The sequence below is a fragment of the Drosophila takahashii genome, chromosome 3R (genome assembly GCF_030179915.1).
Source record: "Drosophila takahashii strain IR98-3 E-12201 chromosome 3R, DtakHiC1v2, whole genome shotgun sequence".
NCBI classification, from domain to species: domain Eukaryota; kingdom Metazoa; phylum Arthropoda; class Insecta; order Diptera; family Drosophilidae; genus Drosophila; species Drosophila takahashii.
Window position 1 is genome coordinate 8964760 of NC_091681.1, and position 17531 is coordinate 8982290.

The following is a 17531-nucleotide window of genomic DNA, read 5'->3' on the forward strand; positions in this document are numbered from 1 at the left end:
TAGTTCGTGTCATTATTTTTGGCTTACCCTAATTGCTTGCAGCATTTCGGCGTTAGCCCTGCGCACACCCTGCGTTTCACACTTTTTTCAATCTAACTTTAAATTACTTTGACTTTACCCCGCACTTTCGTGCTGCATCAGCGCATCATTGACGTTTTCGGCAGAATGGCGATGTCAGCACAATCGGATGGTATAATAATCCATTCCATCATCATGGCCAGCGTCACCGCCGCTCTCAATTTGCATGAATATTCATCCTCGGCAGCCCATTTCCATATCCATATCTGAAATTGTTTCATCTGAGCGCCACGCCCACAGCCACGTTTCTTCGGCGGGATAACCACAGCCGGCTTGACCTAGGACACGCATATTTCTAATGCGCATTTCGCTAAAAGGGGGGTGGAGATGAGAGCGGGTCGGCGGATTTGCGCATTTCCCGCGCGCTGACAAATTAGCACATCAAAACAAAGAGGACAAAAAGGCTCAGAGCAACAGCAAGAAAGGCCTGTGAATGCGAGAACCCGCCGACAATGAAGAGTCTGCCCAACAATGCCCACGAAAACAAAGTAAGACAAAAAGGATTTTTACATGAACCCACGCAAGACACACTCACACAAACGTAAGCCAGGGCACTCACGAGCACACCCACACACAGGCCGTGGAGGAGGAGTACACGTACAGTACGTGAGTGGGCGCCAAACCAGACTCAGCGCGCTTAAAAGTAGGCAACGGAATTCGCTCTGCAGAAGCTGTAGGTGCGCGTGTGTGAGTGCCTGTTCGAGGGTCTATGTGTGGGCGAATGTAAGCGTTGCCAGATTGGAAAAATGCTTTTGTAATGAATGAAATTAATTTGCAAATATTCAAAATCTTACGTAAATTTGAGAATTTAATATTTCTTGTTTATAAGCCCACCTAAAATACCTCTTTTAAACCTCTTTTGCGTTACTTTCCGTACTTTTTCAGAAACAAACGAGTGTCATAGAAATCGCTTAGCGATGAATTGGGGTGGGGTTCTATAGTGCTTCTAATATAAAATTAACACAAAATCAGCTTTAAGTGTTATTTTAATTAATCATTTGTAATTTTTATTTAAATCCACTTTATTTTCTTAAAATGGTGGAAGGGTAAGAGTATATGCCATACTGTCTTGAGGAATTTAAACAAGCGATAAAAATCTAAGTAAGAAGAACACTTTGTATTAAAAATAATTAATCTAAATTCGGTAGCGAAATTGCATTGTATTCCATTTTGTAATGCGTAAATTGCGGGAAACTATCTGGCCACGCTTGGTCCAACACCTTCCCAACTAACTGCCCTACGGCAACATTTCAACACTTGCCCCGCCCCGCCCGCCGCAGCATCCCTGCGAGAGTGAAAGAGACAGCGATAGAGAGGGAGAAAGTGGGCGGAGGGCGATTTAACTTGGCCATTTCACTTTCCATCATTTTGTTTTGCTACCCATTTCGCGCGGCTTCGTTTGGCTTCGGAAAGGTTCGGCTTTTCACGCCGGCGATGGCGACGGTTTTTCCCATGATAAGCCAGTTTCACAGTCGTCGCCAGGCGTTCGAACATTTCGCATCCCATAAAACGCGCTCCCGCCCGTTTCGCTTTCGAATTCGGTTTCCATTGCCGAGTGCTGCTGTGCGCCTAATAGAATCCCGTTCGAGCCACGTTTGTGTGTCCCGCAGCTGCTTTGAGCCAAGTTAGAAGCGAGTAAGGCCAAGTGAAGCCACCGAGTCATGTCGAAGCCGGGAACCCCGAAACATGGCGCCGGCTCATCCTCAGCCGCCGCCGCTGCACCCGAGAAGATTAGCGTAAGTTCCGACAGCTCACCGTCAAGATTGCCCCGAAGTCGGACAGCTTTTTGACAAGTGCATCTTGGCTGATTCTGGATGCTGGGCGTCGTGTTCCCCGTCACTTTTGCCGCGTCGAGTGCGTTAATGCGCTTTTCTAGAATTCTCTCTGTGCGTATACGTAATATTCCATGCTGCATGTGCGATGGGTTCTGTCAACATCTCAAGCGACTGAGTGGTTTAATTTTTCAAAATAGTCGGGATAAATATTTGCATGGAACTAGAGAGCTCGGAACTTAAGGAACAGTCTAGTGAAATATGATATTAAAAATCAAAGTGTTTAAATGATTAAAAATATTTAAGTCATGGGGAGTCCGTTTGTAATTGAAAAAAAAATATTTTAAAGAAAAAGAAACATAAAATAATCAACAAACTAGCTGTAGTTTCACAAAATCGAAAGCGGGTTATAAATTATTCATAAATGTACTACATAAAGAAGGTTTGACTTTTAGATCTCTTTCTCTGATTTAGTAGCGTAGTCCGAAGTTTACCATCCAGTGGGTGAAAGTTTCTTTAAATGCTAGAATCGTTGTATTAAAAAAATATAACCATCTTTTACCTCAAGATTAATGTTTAGTATATACATTTAGCAAGTTGATATATAATTCTGATTAGGAAAATAAATATTTTGCATTAGACTCAAATTTACATTATGAAAACAGTTTTATACAAAATTCATTTTCTTTAATTCCATAATATATACTAATATTTAAAATAAATGTTTAAAAAGCCTGACATTTTTACCACGACAATGTAAAGACATTATTTCAGAAACACTTGAAAATATATTCCGTCACACATCTTTTTGTGGACTTGTGTTACAAAATTGTGCAATTTTTTCTGTAAACTAATCAAGGTGAAACCGAAAAGCTTCGCTTAAGCTCCTCTGCGATCAAATTGAGAATATAGAAACATATGCGAGGGTGGCCCCTGTGACCTCGAACTCCCCTCTGCGGTGGGGTTACCTTTTGCAATTGGCAGCTATTTGCTTTTTATTTTCTTGGCCCGTGATGCCCGGTGAACCGGGCTCAAAGGGCATAGCATACTTTCTGACTTGCGCCTCATAAAAATTGCATAATTGTCGTCCTGCATATGGTTGTTTGTGCGACTCTTTGTAGGACCATTTGGATGTGGGTGAATCAACCATTAGCCTGGATGTTTCTTTTTACGTGCCATTTGCGGTCGCATCTGGCACACAATAATTACGTAGACCGGGGCAAAACGAATGTAGGTGCTGAAATGGGCAAAATTATGGCGTTCGTTCGTCCTTTATTGCGTTCTATTTTCCTCTTTGTTAAGCTGCTAATTATATCGGGAAAGTTGGTCCATCGAGCATGAGACTATTGCTGGGACTCTAAAATAAATATTTAAATATTTTTTATTCCAAAAATCGTTAAGTTAAGGCAATACACAAAAACTGTATCATTCAAAGTAAAGGTTTTTCAAAAAATGTATTGTATTTAAAAAGCGCTATTAAAAACGTGTGTAACATGTGTATTGTTAGCCACCCATTATTTTTGCATTACATCTTTATTACGACATTCCGAAACAGACTTTCCCTACTAAACCCCGAGAAATCTCTGGCTATGAAGTTTGTTGCCAGCATTTCTGCACTTTTCGAGCTTGCTCATGATTTTCCCATTTTCTTTACCGACTGAGCTCATCAAATCCAGCCACCCGACCACATAATGCACGCTGCTCGTCCCGGACTGCAATCCCAATTCAAATATGCTGACTAAAGGGCTTTGCCCGGCATAAACCACTGCGATATATATTCCTGCCCGACTCTCTTTGTTTCTCCTTCAGGCGGTGCCTGAATGCGATGGGATTTAATTAGGGAAAAGCACAATGGAGAGCAGGCTGGGCTGTCCATGTCCATATAGGTCTATGCATTATACATGATTTGCTGCAGTCCCAAGCCCAACTTATTTCCAGCGCTTTTCCCATTTTTCTCCGGCGTTCAGCTGAATAATAAAAAGGCAGCCCGCGGGGTTTCCATTTGCCGCCTTGAAGGAAACATCCCGTAATTTGTGCTCACTCCTAAAGGAAAGGAGTCCCTTTCCGACAAGTTTATGTCCCGCACATTGGATAAACTCTCGTTCGCCCGGACAGCAAAGTTTATTCATCCTCTACGTTTGTTTTCGCCGGAGCATCTGGCATTTCCCATTTTCCTCACTCAGTGTCCCCTGGCCAATAGGACGAAACTTGTTGACACCGCCGGCGGACATCGAAGGCATCGAAGAACATGCGTTCCCGTTAATATAATTGTATTTCGAATGGTTTTTTAATGAAATTCCCCGTTTCCTCCGGCCTGAACTGGGACCCCATCGATGCCTTGCGGGGTGGGCTTATAATAGCACTGTTTTCAGGTCGGTGCCGGCATAACTTTATCATAGGCAAAGTGTCAAAGTTTTCAAGGCGAGGTGGCGCATACGCCCTGTTACCTCGTCGACTCGAAATCCTGCGGCTGCGGGCGCAAACTTAAACAACATTTAATTGGTGGCTTTTAGCACCGGCCTACATGCTGGCCTATTTGTTTGTGTCTATTAAAAATTTTCCCTTGCACTGCGGTCCCGTCCGCCAGAAAAGTGTGCTGGCATTTGTTTGCACAACTTTTCGCATCACTTGGGGGCTTGCGCTTTTGTACTCTCTCCCTGAAAAGTTTTCCATAAATTTCAAACACTCTTTAATGGGCTACGCGGCATTAAGCGCCGAGGCTTCCACCGCCCTCGTAATGGGTTTCCCAGCCTGTTTGCGAGTGTAGGGGCATGAAAATCGCATCAAGTATACGTCAAAGTGCGGAAACTTGTGCTCTTAGTATCTAAGGAGTCGTCCTTGGATAGCCAAAAACTTCCTGTATATTTGTGAGTGTGGGTGCTCGCTCTTCTTCAGCACCAAAACAATTAAGTAATCATCAGTCTCGAAAAAAAGGTTATTTAATTTAAATTTTATAATTGAATTCACTTATTAAATATTTAAAAAATGCGTTATGCATTACAATCTAATTCAAATCTTGTTAGTCACGTATCATAACTTATGATTTATAAGTACAATATCTTTAGTTAACAACCCTTACTCTTGGAATAATGATTTTTAAACTATGCTAAAGTCAAACTTAACTGAAGTAAATTCGCATAATAATGCAAATATGCTGCAAAGATAATTACACATTCAATTACTATGGCCACAATTATGATTTTGTGTGCATTATCAGGTTTTAATGTGCAAATGCAACTTTGAAATCAAATAGCATGTCAATTATGTGGCATACACAATGCACCTGCAAAATTCATATTTGGCAATTACTAATTGAAACATTTCGGACCAGCATCGACCGCCCGTTGGCCATTCTGAATATTAATTGAGATTAATGCGATGTCAATAGACGAAGCTCGGAAATGTCATAGGGATGGCAGACCAGAAGCCCACAGCTGATAATTAAATCTACATTGCCATTACGCATGCTGGTCGGGTCAAGGGGACGGCAGCAAAAAGTGAGGCATGGCATCGATTGAGTAAGCCGGAAGAGTCGAGTCCATGGACTCTGGCGGGGCGACACATGACAGCACTTAACCAAATACGAATAAAATCCACAGCATGGGGATTTCCAGGGATCCCCAAAGTGCCTCGGTGCAAGTGCGGTTATGAACCGAAATCCATTTGCTCTCGAATACGTTTTTGGCCAAAATGAAGTGGCCAAGCCGGGCTGGCAAATAAACTTTGGGTCCGTCCATAAACAACCCGGCCAGGATCTGTTTGTCAGGGCGGTCACGAGCCTTTAAATTACGAATGCAATAAATGTAGCCAAGGGAGGCATAGAAATCCCGCCGATTGAGTTAGGCGTGTCCGGCAAGGGAGATGCTGATTAGCGGAAAGGAAACGCCGGCGAGGGGAAAACTGTGGCCGGGATTCAATGGCCAGCACTTTGTTAAATAAACTTTCTGTTCGAGTGGCGAGCACTTCTGCAGCAGACTTGCCTCTCCAGAGCCCTTAACTTGGCCTTCCCGGCATTGTTTTGCACCGCTGTTTTGTGTCCCCATCGAAGCTGATGAGGAAGTGGGAGGATCAAAGATAAATGCTGACCTATATCTGCAAATATACTTATATACCTGGACCGAAGAGGCCCTGACTTCCATTGTGCGTAGCTACTGGGTAATTAAGCTAGTACAAAGAAACTTGGCCTGAATGAGGTGCGAAGTTTAGTGTCTCACCAGCTGAATTTGGGTAAAACTTCAGGAGAAAAAGTTCACTCGTTTCTTACTTCAAATATTGTTTGCCAAAGTTTGTTTGCATTTTTATGGGATTTTAAGGCAGCTGGGAAGATGACCTTCGATTTGTTTAGCAGCATGGGAACTGTTTTCCAAGGACTAGATCCATTACATAAATTCTCCTTAGTTTCATTGAATTAAATAAAGTGGATTTAATACAAATTTAATTTTAAACGTTTTACCCAACTGTTTCCATTATCAATTCAACCGTAAGTTAGGAATTTCAACAAAACAAAGCTTAAAACTCGCATCATTTGGCGGAACACGGTATATCAGCCATCAAGCCGTCAACTGTGAAATCCATCAGCAATCTGGCAGAATCAACCCAACCGACTGGCTGACAGCTCCTGCAAACTCTCTTGTCAGGACGGATGTCCTGGGAAGGGATAGGATGCGATGCCATGCGATATGATGGAACAGGGCTGCCGTGTGTAATGGGCACTTAGGTCGCTGCCACATGATTACGACATTAAAGGGAAATCGGGGTAAATGGGATCGAGGCTGAACGGAAAAAGTGAAAGCGCAGTCGGGCGAAGCTGGGAAAAACTGGCGACGTCGGCGAAATCGGGGAAAACAGGAGACGAGGATGTGAATGTGGAGCCAAGAGCTATGGCAACACGGAAAAGCAGCAAGGAGGTCAATGAGTTGACACGTGCACAGCAACATCATGGCAAGCTGCAGCTTTCAGCTTTGGCTTGGGGGCAATGCCTCAGTTTTTGGGTGGCTATTCACCCGGCCACCTTCCCCCACTTTTTGTATCCTGCGCAGAGCGAGTGATACAGTTTTATGCATGTTTTCCAAGCATTCAGGACAACGTTTTGGGCACACACACAGGCCAGTCTCCTTCTACGACGCAAAACTCATACGCCACGCATCCATTTGCATCTGCTACTGATAGCCAACAGATACCGGAGAAATGCTCGAAATGAAAACCAAACTTTGTGTACATGAAAATGCAATTCGTGTACCGAAACATTGTCTGCTCTATTTTTTGACGGCAAACAAGTAGGTTGTTTGCTAACAGTAAAAATATCTGTGGGCGGTTCTGGGGCAGAAGCTTGGCAGGTGCTTTTGCCATTTCTAAACCATTGAAAGGTATAGATTTATTAAAAAAAATTCATTTCGATTTTATACAATATTTTGGAACAGAGAATTACAATTAAAAATGTAATTATTTTTTAATCAATGTGTTTATGCCATAGCTTAACCATTAGCATCAAAAATTACATTTTGTTTATACTATGTTTTTATTTATAGGTAGCTGATAAAAAGATCATTAAAATAAGTACAACGTTTATTCATTGCTTTCTTAATTTTTAGAGCAATAAATGAATTTCAATTTTGATTACCTCAAAAAACACAAATCGGTTAACTAGCAGATGACAGTTGTCAATTGAAGCACTGACCCCAACTTGTTCCACCGCAAGTAAATTCCCATCAATGCCTTTACATGTGTTTCCGTCACAGGAGCATCGAGTCAAAGGCGTGACGACTATATAGTCGTGTGTCTCAATCAAGATCCAGATGCAGGCCAGCACATGGCGCAAATACTGGGCAGAGTGCAAACATTGACCCAATCCCGAGTCAATTAAAGTGCGACGAGCGAACGGGAATGCTTCGGAATCGCCAGAAGGGCAGGGCTAGACTTTTCAACATAAATCAAACGATTGAGCCAAATGACTTTTTAATTGACTGATGGCTCCGGCAATGGCGAGAGCCACAAACAATCGGCCAACTGACACTGACCGGGGGCCAAAAGGTTCCTGTAAAGTAAAAAACGTGAAAACAATTTCGGTCTACAATCGAGTTTGCAGATAGAAAATTCCCAGAAGTGGGCAAAAACTTCATGTTGGTAATTTCTCTGAAGTGGGAAAACCACATTACAAATTAAAAAAGAAATACACAGAAATTATATTTATATTTTTAACTTTTCTCTATACTTTGTATAGAATTTTTAAAAAGGAAACCTTTTTAAAGAAAAGGTATACAACTGGACTGTGTCAAACTGTAATGTTTCAAAATTACAAGTTCAAGAATTGGCAGTAAAAAGCCCAACATGTTTTGAACCCATTAATTCTCTACCGTTTTGTTTTGTATTACTTATTGAACTCCTGCTTCCCGCAGTGTACGTTAGCGTGTTCAGAAGCATTCGACTGTTATTCAGTGAAAATTTCTGGCTAAGCCAACCGCAGGACATCCATCATCCGTGATGTGAGCAGGGCCGACTGGCAAGGACTTCACTTCGCCGGGGGCAAGGTGAATGAATGAGCATCGGCAGGTCGTAAAGTGCAGCCAGCCAAGCCACGCAGCCCAGCAGTCGTCACAGCTGGCACACACCACCTTTCAGCCATCTTTCCACTTTCACCCACAAACTGTGTGTTTCGAGGTGTGCAATTTATTGGCAATTTCATTATTTATAAGCGATTTTCATGGCATGTATGCGCTTACATTTGATCATTCCGTTGGGAGGACAGCTGCACAAAGGCTTGCTGAATGGACACACTTGGCTCGACGACAGTTTTCCCCTACAATTTCCTTCACTCTTCTTTCACCATCAATTGTCAACACTTTATAGCCATTCCTCGAAAAGAACTTGAGTGTAAATGAATCTACCTCGCTTCCGAGATAACACTTTCTTAAGGTAAACAAATTTATGGTAGGTGGATTTATTTACATTACAACTTTTGCGCTATTGGCCATATAAAGTTCGGTAGATAGAAAAATTTATAGCTGTCAGCAAAGGGTTTGGGAATCGGAAGAGTGCGCGAGCAGAAAAATCTACGATACGATACGATAGAAAAAGTCTAATTTAGCAGAAGAATGGAATTTCTAAAATTGTTCTTTCTAAGGACGCCTTAATAGAAGTCGCGGGCCCTATAAAGCATTTTTTTAAAGTGAAATTAATTAGGTAATTATATATTCACTTTTCATGCTATAGTCGAGTACTTTGAGTACAAGGGAGAAAGAGATATGAAGTCGTCCAAGAACCTGGCTCCACCTAGCGGCCATTTTATAATTTGCTCATAACTTTTTGATGGACTGTCCGATTTTAACCATTTTCTTGCATTTTTTCTATTATTTATTATTTTAATAGTAAGAATGTTTATTACGGTGTTTTCTGCACTGTGTGCCCTTGTCCTTGTCCAATTCAGGTTCCTAACCAACCCATCCGACCCACTCACACTCAATTAATGCCAATTGATTTGTGACGGCCAGCACGCCGTTTGCTTGTTTGTTGCTTTTCCGGCCATTATTCCGGTCTGCCCCTTTCCAACCATCACTGGCATTCCTCTGAAGGCAGTTTTCCATAATCGCAGCTCGTCGATGGATTGGCGAGTGCAATTGCATCTGGCTGATCCTGCATCCTCGCTCTATTCTGCCATGTGGCCTTGGGCCAGGGAAATGGGCTCCGCCAGCTGGCAAAGCTGGCAAACAGAACGCAGTTACATAAATAGCCAATTTGTCTGATTTATTTATGCTCTTAATTTGAATGCAAAACTTTTTATTGGCATGCTGGCAGGTAAAAGCGTCTGTCTTTCGTCTTCCGCAAACGCAAACGAAGGCGAACAAAAGCTGCGGCGAGCACTCAACAAATGCATTTGCATAATACCCATTCCATTCCGTTTGTTTATCTATTTACTGGCTTACACACAGCCCCGATGGGTGGGCCCTCCGGTTTAGCCGAATAGGCATTAGAGGGCTTAGGCAAATTCTTGGCCAGAAGAGGTTCTTGGCCCTGCTGGTCTTTTGACACTTGTATAGTTTCGCTCAATTTCAATAAGTGTTCGATGACTTGGGGAACATGTGGGTGTGTTGTTTTGGGGGATGTCTCTGTGTGGGCGAGGATGCGAAGGATATCGGAGGCTGTCGCTGACGATGCCCAAGCTCCGGTCTCAATTTGAGGAGCTGCCCAGGCTTATTTGCTTTACGCTTTAATAAACTTCGAAATGGGCTTAGTCGAAGGAGGAACTGCCTGAAACTGATAGGCCAACACAATACACTTCTCCTGACGTTACGAACAATGTGCTGGGATTGCCCAGAGCTTGAATTACCTCAATCGATATCATGAGGAAAATGTAGGACAAGTCAAAAAACTGTAAGCTCGCCATAAAAATCGAATTAAAAATTTTCACATTGCTAAAGATGTAAATTAGTTCATAATTAAATATTTACTGTTAGTTCATTGTTTAATTTTAAACGATAATATATAAATTATTTAGTTCCATTTATATTTAGAAATTTTTGAACTTAAGGAACATAATAACTCAACAACATGGCCTTTCCACTGTATCACTCCTCCAGGGATTATGAAAAGATTTACAAAATTGTTGTAAACCAGCCGAGCCACTTCCAGCTTCCTGGCTCCTAACGAATTTATCCAATCGCACACAAAATTCAATTTATAAATTTTCCTCAAACAATCCCCAGGCAGTTTTCAATGCCGAAAATACCTCGGAGCTTCGAAAGTGAGCTGCTTTTTGTAGCAAAACACAAACATTCAACAGTTTGGAGTGTTTAAGGATGCTCGTCGTTCAGGCATGTCCTTAAAATTTCCATTCCGAATTCCGTTGCACGAATAGGTATATTAAATGCACACACAAATATTTAACATGCCGTGGCGAGAAATTCAAATTCAAATTCAAAAATTACACCAGCCAAGTCAGCATCCGAGGGGCATGGACACGTGGCTGCGAGGACATCAAGGACCTGCCAAAAGCAAACGCTCACAAAGTCAAATGCAGAGGAAAACATTTCACATTTTTTGGTCATTTCATGCCCGTCATTTTTCACGCTTGAGTTTGTGTTTATGGCAACGTGAAAATGATTTTGCCGTTTACTTTGCCCTTGCCAAAGTTTTCCCGTTTTCAAGTTCTGCCTAACAAATAAGCGGAATATTCCGGGCACACACTTCAATTTATATTTTGATTACGTTTTGTTGCAGAAATACAATATAAGCACGGAGAAATGCGGGGATCTGACGGTTATAGTGCAGGTGAGTCCGGTTCGGTTGCGACCCTTTTCGAGAGCCCCTCGTTATCCACTCGCTTTCCTTGTGATTTAGGGCGACCTGTCGCAGCAGGAGAAGCGGGCCGTATTCATCACGGTCCACGACCTGGGCTGCAACCGTAAGTAGGCGGCTCCCGGCACTGGGAACTAATTGCCGGACGAGGCGAGGTGACTAATTGAGCGATCCCGCCCCCAGACAACTCCTTCCAGGAGTTCGTCAGCAGCCCCTGCATGACCGAGATCAAGGAGCGCTCCTGCTTCATCCACGTGGACGTGCCTGGACACGCGGACAACGCCGACGCCCTGGCCGACAGCTTCCCGTTCCCCTCGCTCCAGGCTCTGGGCGAGGACCTGGTCACCGTGCTGGACTACCTGCACGTCAAGTACGTGATTGGCCTGGGCGAGGGCGCCGGAGCCAACGTCCTGGCCCGCTTCGGGCTGGCCCATCCCAGCCGGGCACTGGGCCTCATCCTGATAAACGCCACGGGCAGCGCCGCCAGCGTGCTGCAGTCCTTCAAGAACAAGGTGAGTGGGGCTCACTTTAAGTTACCCTTTGCAGCAGTAAAGGACTTTAGGATTCTGATACCCTGAAAAGACATTTAGGATGATGTCAAGAAAAATTCCCTTGAAGGTGACCAAAACTTTTCGAGTTTCCCTACTTTAAAATTCAAACGTCTCCAAATAGAAAACAAGAGAGAACGCTATAGTCGGGTGCCCCGACTATCAGATACCCGTTACTCAGCTAAAGGGAGTGCGAAGGAGATGGAGATAAAAACTTTGATCCGCCGTAACTTTTTAACGAATGGTCCGATTTAAAAAATTTTTTCTACATTTCGATAGGTATTGATAAACACAATAAAACTGCATTTTTACTTTTCCGAAATATTGAAATTTTTAAAATCGTATATTATTTATTTTGAAACAAACTTGCGCTGCGTGGAACTCCTAGAATCTGCATGCAAAATGTCAATCTTCTAGCTTTTATAGTTTCCGAGATCTCAGCGTTCATACGGACAGACAGACAGACGGACAGACGGACATGGCTATATCGACTCGGCTAGTGACCCTGATCAAGAATATATATACTTTATAGGGTCGGAAATGCTTCCTTCTAGCTGTTACATACTTTTGCACGAATACAATATGCCCTTTTACTCTACACTCAAAAAAAAAACAGCCCGAAAACGCCATTAAATCAAGAAATTCGCCATGAATTTCAGTCGATGGCGATTTACCGTATTTTTTAGAAAGGAATTTTCTAAAATTTAGAAAAAATTTCTGAAAAGCAGAAATACTTTTCTAAAATCAAGAAAAATTGCCATAAAATTGAGAAAATTTCCTTAAATCCAGAAAGTACTTTTCTTAAAAATAGAATTTTTGTCTTAAAATAAGAAAGGACTTTTTTTATTTTCAGAAAATTCTCTTTATTTTAATAAAATGTATACATAATTATTTTACTATTTTATTTCCTAAACAAGAAAGAGAAAACGAAAATAAAAAAGATGAAAAGAAAATTATTAATATTTCCTAAACAAAAAAGGAAAACAAAACAAAAAAGATAAAAATAAGATAATAAATATTTCCTAAAGAAAAAAGAGAAAAGAAAACAAAAAAAGATAAAAATGACATTATAAATATTTCCTAAACAAAAAAGAGAAAAGAAAACGAAAAAGATAAAATATTATTAATATTAAGTAAATATTTCATATATTACCTATTATTAAAATTTACTTACTTACTGCCAAATTATCAACAATACCTGAAATTGAAATTTTTCCTGCAATCGAAAATAAAAATTAATATTAGAGAAGGATGGTATTTGCGGCCTGCAATAGTATGCCCTTTGCTTACCATAAATTTTCACACACTTACCAAATTTATATTTAAATTTATTTAAATTGCTTACCTATTATATGCCTCTTAGAGGGATCGCACTTTAACTTTCTTAAATAGGCTCAACACAAACTTATTACTTTGAATGCTCATCCAAAACTGAGCACAAGGGTTCAAAATGCAGCGCAACGCAAGCAACTCTCTCGCGAGAGACTGCATTTCCAAAACAACAACGCAATAAAAGTTACAGCTACGCACAAGAAAATTCTCGATCATACGCACAAACACACATAAACATATACATACATACGCCAAAAACTGTCGTCGCAACGCGCCGCGGACTAACCCCTTGTCTTCTTCTTTTTCGTTTCGAAGAAAGAGTGAGAAGCATAAAAGAAATATAAAAAGTTTTTCTTAAATCTATGGTGATTTTCTAATTCTACTTTTCTGTTTTCAAGAAATATTTTTTTTTTAAATTCAGAAAAATTCTTAAAATTTAGAAAAATTTACCGTGTTTTTTATGGCGACTTTCTAGATTCTAGGAAGGGCTGAAGTACATTTTTTCTTAGCAAACTAGGAAAAAACACCATTGATTTAAGAAAAAAAATCATTTTTCTAAATTTTAGAAAGGGTTTTCATAAAATTCTGTTTTTATGGTCTTTTTTCCTAGATTCAAGAAAACAATTTCTAAAATTCAGAAAATTTTCTAAAATTAAGAAAAAATTTCATTTTATGGCGATTTTCTAAAATTTAGGAAAAACAATTTTTAGAGTGTACGAGTAACGGGTATAAAAATGTAAAAAAATCGATTCTGCGATACGCGTAGATCTTAAATCTTTATTCAATGAATTTGACAACTTAAATGCCTTATATCATAAATGATTATTTATTTATTTCCTTCTTAATTAGTATTGCGTCTTTAAGAAATCTCCTTATTAATAATAACGGCTTTTCACAAACATATTGTTTGTTCTTACATATAGGGCGTTACTTCATGGATTCTGAATTTAACTAATTTATATCTAAGTAAATATTTGAGTTCCTCGTTTGCATATTACTTATTTGGTTGAGGATATTATTAAGGCGCTCCGGACTAAAGTATTATATCCGCCTTCCCTGTCTCATTTCAGTTCATAAGCTGGAAAAGCGATGAGGTGGCCCAGTCGGCTGAGAGCTTCCTGATGTACCACAAGTTCGGACACGTAAGTATCAGTTAGGAGGGCTATGGTACTAATATCCGTGCTGGAATGGCCTATGGGCCTTGCCGTGGAGTGTTGCGTGTTGTCGTTGGTTGATCTCAGTGTTGTACTCACTTTACCTTTTGTTCTATTTTATGTTTAAACCCAACTACCAACCGCCGAATCGAACTCTGTTCGTCTGCGCTTTCAGGTTATGGAGGTAAACAGATCAAACGTCTTTTAAATAAGTCTCTTCCTCAGCCAAACCATTCCGCAAAACTCGCTCAATCGGTGCTGCAGTGCTCGCTAAAATTCGAATCCCTCATAGCTTTAGGTTCCCTGTTTTGAGGCATGTTTATTTGTTTATTTATTCGATGAATTTCTCGTTATTTTCTTCTAGAACTGGGTATGTACATAGATTTCCCCCATTCATCCGACAACAAATTGGCCTAAGCAAGAACTGTGCAATAAAATTTGGAAAGAAAAATATTTTTTCATAATTTGCCTCACCCCACATTAGTAACTTTGTTGTCCCTGCTTCTGTAATTTTTGCACGATTGTACTTTACGTAGTTAATAGCAAAGAGTCTTAGATTGGTTGAATCTGTAGAATCTTTGTCTCATGCCAATTTTCTGCTTTCTGACACTGCCCAAAAAAACCCGGTGAACTACCGAACTTTACAGCAAATCATGGGCGAGAATCCCGACAAGGACAAGATTGTGGCCGAGTACCAGAAGCGTCTGCACCGATCCCTAAACAGCAAGAATATTGGTCTTTATGTCAAAGCATTTATGAAGTAAGTTGAAACGCAATACCTAAACCCCTACCTAAATTAACTTAATTTCTGTATCCAAAGTCGCAAGGACCTCACGCTCAAAGGTTGCAAAGTGGATGTCATTTTAATTACGGGCATGCTGAGTCCCTATGCCTCAATGGTGGAGAAACTGCATCGCGATGTGGAGAAGGAAAGAGTGACTATATTGAAGATCGAGCGGGCTGGCGATGTTCTCGCCGATGCTGTAAGTTGTCTTTGGACTTAAATGTATCTGAATTTTCTACAAACATGTTATCGTGAATATTACAATTTTAAAGTGATTGATTTAAACAAAAATTGAAGTTCAGAATAATGGTTTTACGATTCATTTGGTTATTTAACAATGAATTACCTTTGATCACTGTGGACGGTCGTTTAGGTAGTGACGAATCGCTGATAAGTATACAATTTATCATAACAAAATATAATTTGAAGCTGGTCAAATACTCACATCCATTTTTTTAAGTTCTTAATATTTGAGGTCCGGGCTAAAATCGCAAAAAATAAAACACTACATTTTACGTATCGAAATAAACTGTGTTCTTTTCTAATTCATTTATTTCTAGCCCGGAAAGGTGGCCCAGTCTATATTGCTGTTCTGCAAGGGGCAGGGTCTGCTCACGTCGGTGGTGATGCCAGGAGTGGATCGCGGACGCGCCTTCTCCACCGCCAGCTCCGGATCCTTCGAGGGCGCCAACGGATCGCGCCGCCTGTCGCGCGGCATCTCGATGGAGGACTACGACAAGCCCAACATCCGCCGCCTCAGCATCATGAATAGTGAGTTGCCCAAGAAGGAGTAATCCGGTAATCCCGACCACGCCACGCCCACGGCTTCAGCTACAGAAGTACACCTCCAGCGATGGTAGATTAAGCATAATCGCGTATTTAAATTACTTAAACTAGTGAAATACCTTTAGTCTGAGCAAAAACGTATTTGTGTGAACCCAAAGCCAAACAATCATCCCAAATGTAACCGCTTACTCTCAGTCTAATAAGAGGAGTTTTGAGCAGAGTTTTAATTAGCAATCGCTTCACATTTTCAACGAGCAAAAGAGCAACCAACAAAGAGACATCTTGACCATTCAAATGGAAGGAAAGCAACTAAAAACTGTATTTTAAATGTGTATTTAGGTTTAGTCTTATGTACCCCAAGGATCCCACCTGTGAAACTAAAACAATGCCAAAGCATTCATATCTCAATCTTCCACTCGAGCGAACTTGAACACAACTGCTAAACATAAACTATGAGCAAGCAATCTATATAATACCTCCGAATAGTAAACTGTACCTAAACACGTAGAAAATATTGCGAAAAACTCCCTAATGTTACTCCCAACTCTACTCTTCCTCCCGAAAATTCGTATACTTTTTGTGAACAGTCTCAAATGTTGCTATTTTAGTGAAGAAATCATATACAAAGTTTGACTAGTGTAAGTTGAAGGCACCACTAAAAAAATGCTTATTTAAAGTATTTATACCAAGCAAAGGCACACGGATTACATATATGTATGTGTAAACAATCAAAAACAAAAGCAATTCTGAAACCAAAGAACATTTTATTGCTGTGTAGCTGTCATGCGTTTTTTGAAGCGAGTATTACAATTGTTTTATCGCATTGACTTTAGCTTAACATTTAGTAAAGACAATTAAGTCGACCAAGGCACTCAGATAAGTAGATGCAACTACACCGTTACACAATAAAGTTGAAATGGAAAATTCAGCTATGGAGCTCTATTCTGTGCTTTAATTATTTGCCCACAAGCCGGTTGGCTGTCAAGCTATCGACAAAGCCAGTTGAAATAAACAGTCACAAATATACAGGACTAATGGTTTTTTGAGCTCCAACTAGCATTTTCTTCTGCTTGATTTAAATTCATTTGGCTTTTATCATTTTGCTTTGAAGTAAGTGGACACACTTTTAATTTACATTTTCCAATAACAGAAATCAATAAATTCGAATTTAAATTTTTGGGGGAAAGTACTTCCATCTCTAATAAAATCGATAGTTTGACAGTCACAGCGAGGACAAAACCCACAAACACCGATATTTCCAAAATTTACAAAAACATTCCATCTTTCTCCACCTCTAACGCGTACGGTCACACTGGTGCTTAAGTGCAAAATAAAATCTTGAACAAATTTTAAAGCAATCGCTGCGATATAATGTTGATACTGAGCTAACCTGTGCCCCACCCCGCCCTGTCGCCCATCAACCAGCCAAGCACTTCTTCGCCTTTAACAGCGTCTACATGGACGCCCCCCCGCCCACGAAGCCTCCGAGGGGAGTGAAGTACGGAAAGGATGAGGTAAATTACTTCAAGCCATCGCTGAAAATGTTGTTCCACTCGCAGCACAGTCTCTCCGATCAATAAACCCACCTGGAAACCCCGCCTGGTTGTGTTGCGTTTTGATTGTTGTTGGCTAAGCTTTAGGTTTTAGGGCCGCCGCCTGCGAGCGGGTCCAAAGTTGATGACGACACCATCTGGTTGTTGTTGCTGCCGCACGCCCTCTTTTTGCTGGCGATATATGTGCTTTTCCTAGATTACAAATGAGTAATGCCCGGTGGTCGGCTTCCCTT

General features: G+C 40.9%; 1 protein-coding gene across 3 annotated transcripts in view; it reads left to right on the forward strand.

The window, feature by feature from the left end:
* The window catches only part of LOC108065008 (exocyst complex component 4), a 31951-nt gene that overhangs the window by 10858 nt on the left and 3562 nt on the right, over positions 1-17531 (forward strand). The window contains exons 3-10 of one of the 3 annotated variants that reach the window (XR_011418966.1): positions 11064-11114; positions 11184-11247; positions 11325-11653; positions 14092-14163; positions 14823-14935; positions 14996-15158; positions 15520-15815; positions 15871-16687. Coding sequence is in view for 2 of the 3 variants with exons in the window: in XM_070216469.1 (XP_070072570.1) it covers positions 11064-11114; positions 11184-11247; positions 11325-11653; positions 14092-14163; positions 14823-14935; positions 14996-15158; positions 15520-15730; positions 17171-17259 (1092 nt within the window). In the remaining variant the exon portion in view is untranslated. Of the gene's footprint in view, positions 1-11063; positions 11115-11183; positions 11248-11324; positions 11654-14091; positions 14164-14539; positions 14777-14822; positions 14936-14995; positions 15159-15519; positions 15816-15870; positions 16688-17170; positions 17260-17531 lie in introns of those variants that run through there. The other 2 variants (XM_070216469.1, XM_070216470.1) reach the window with 2 other exon arrangements.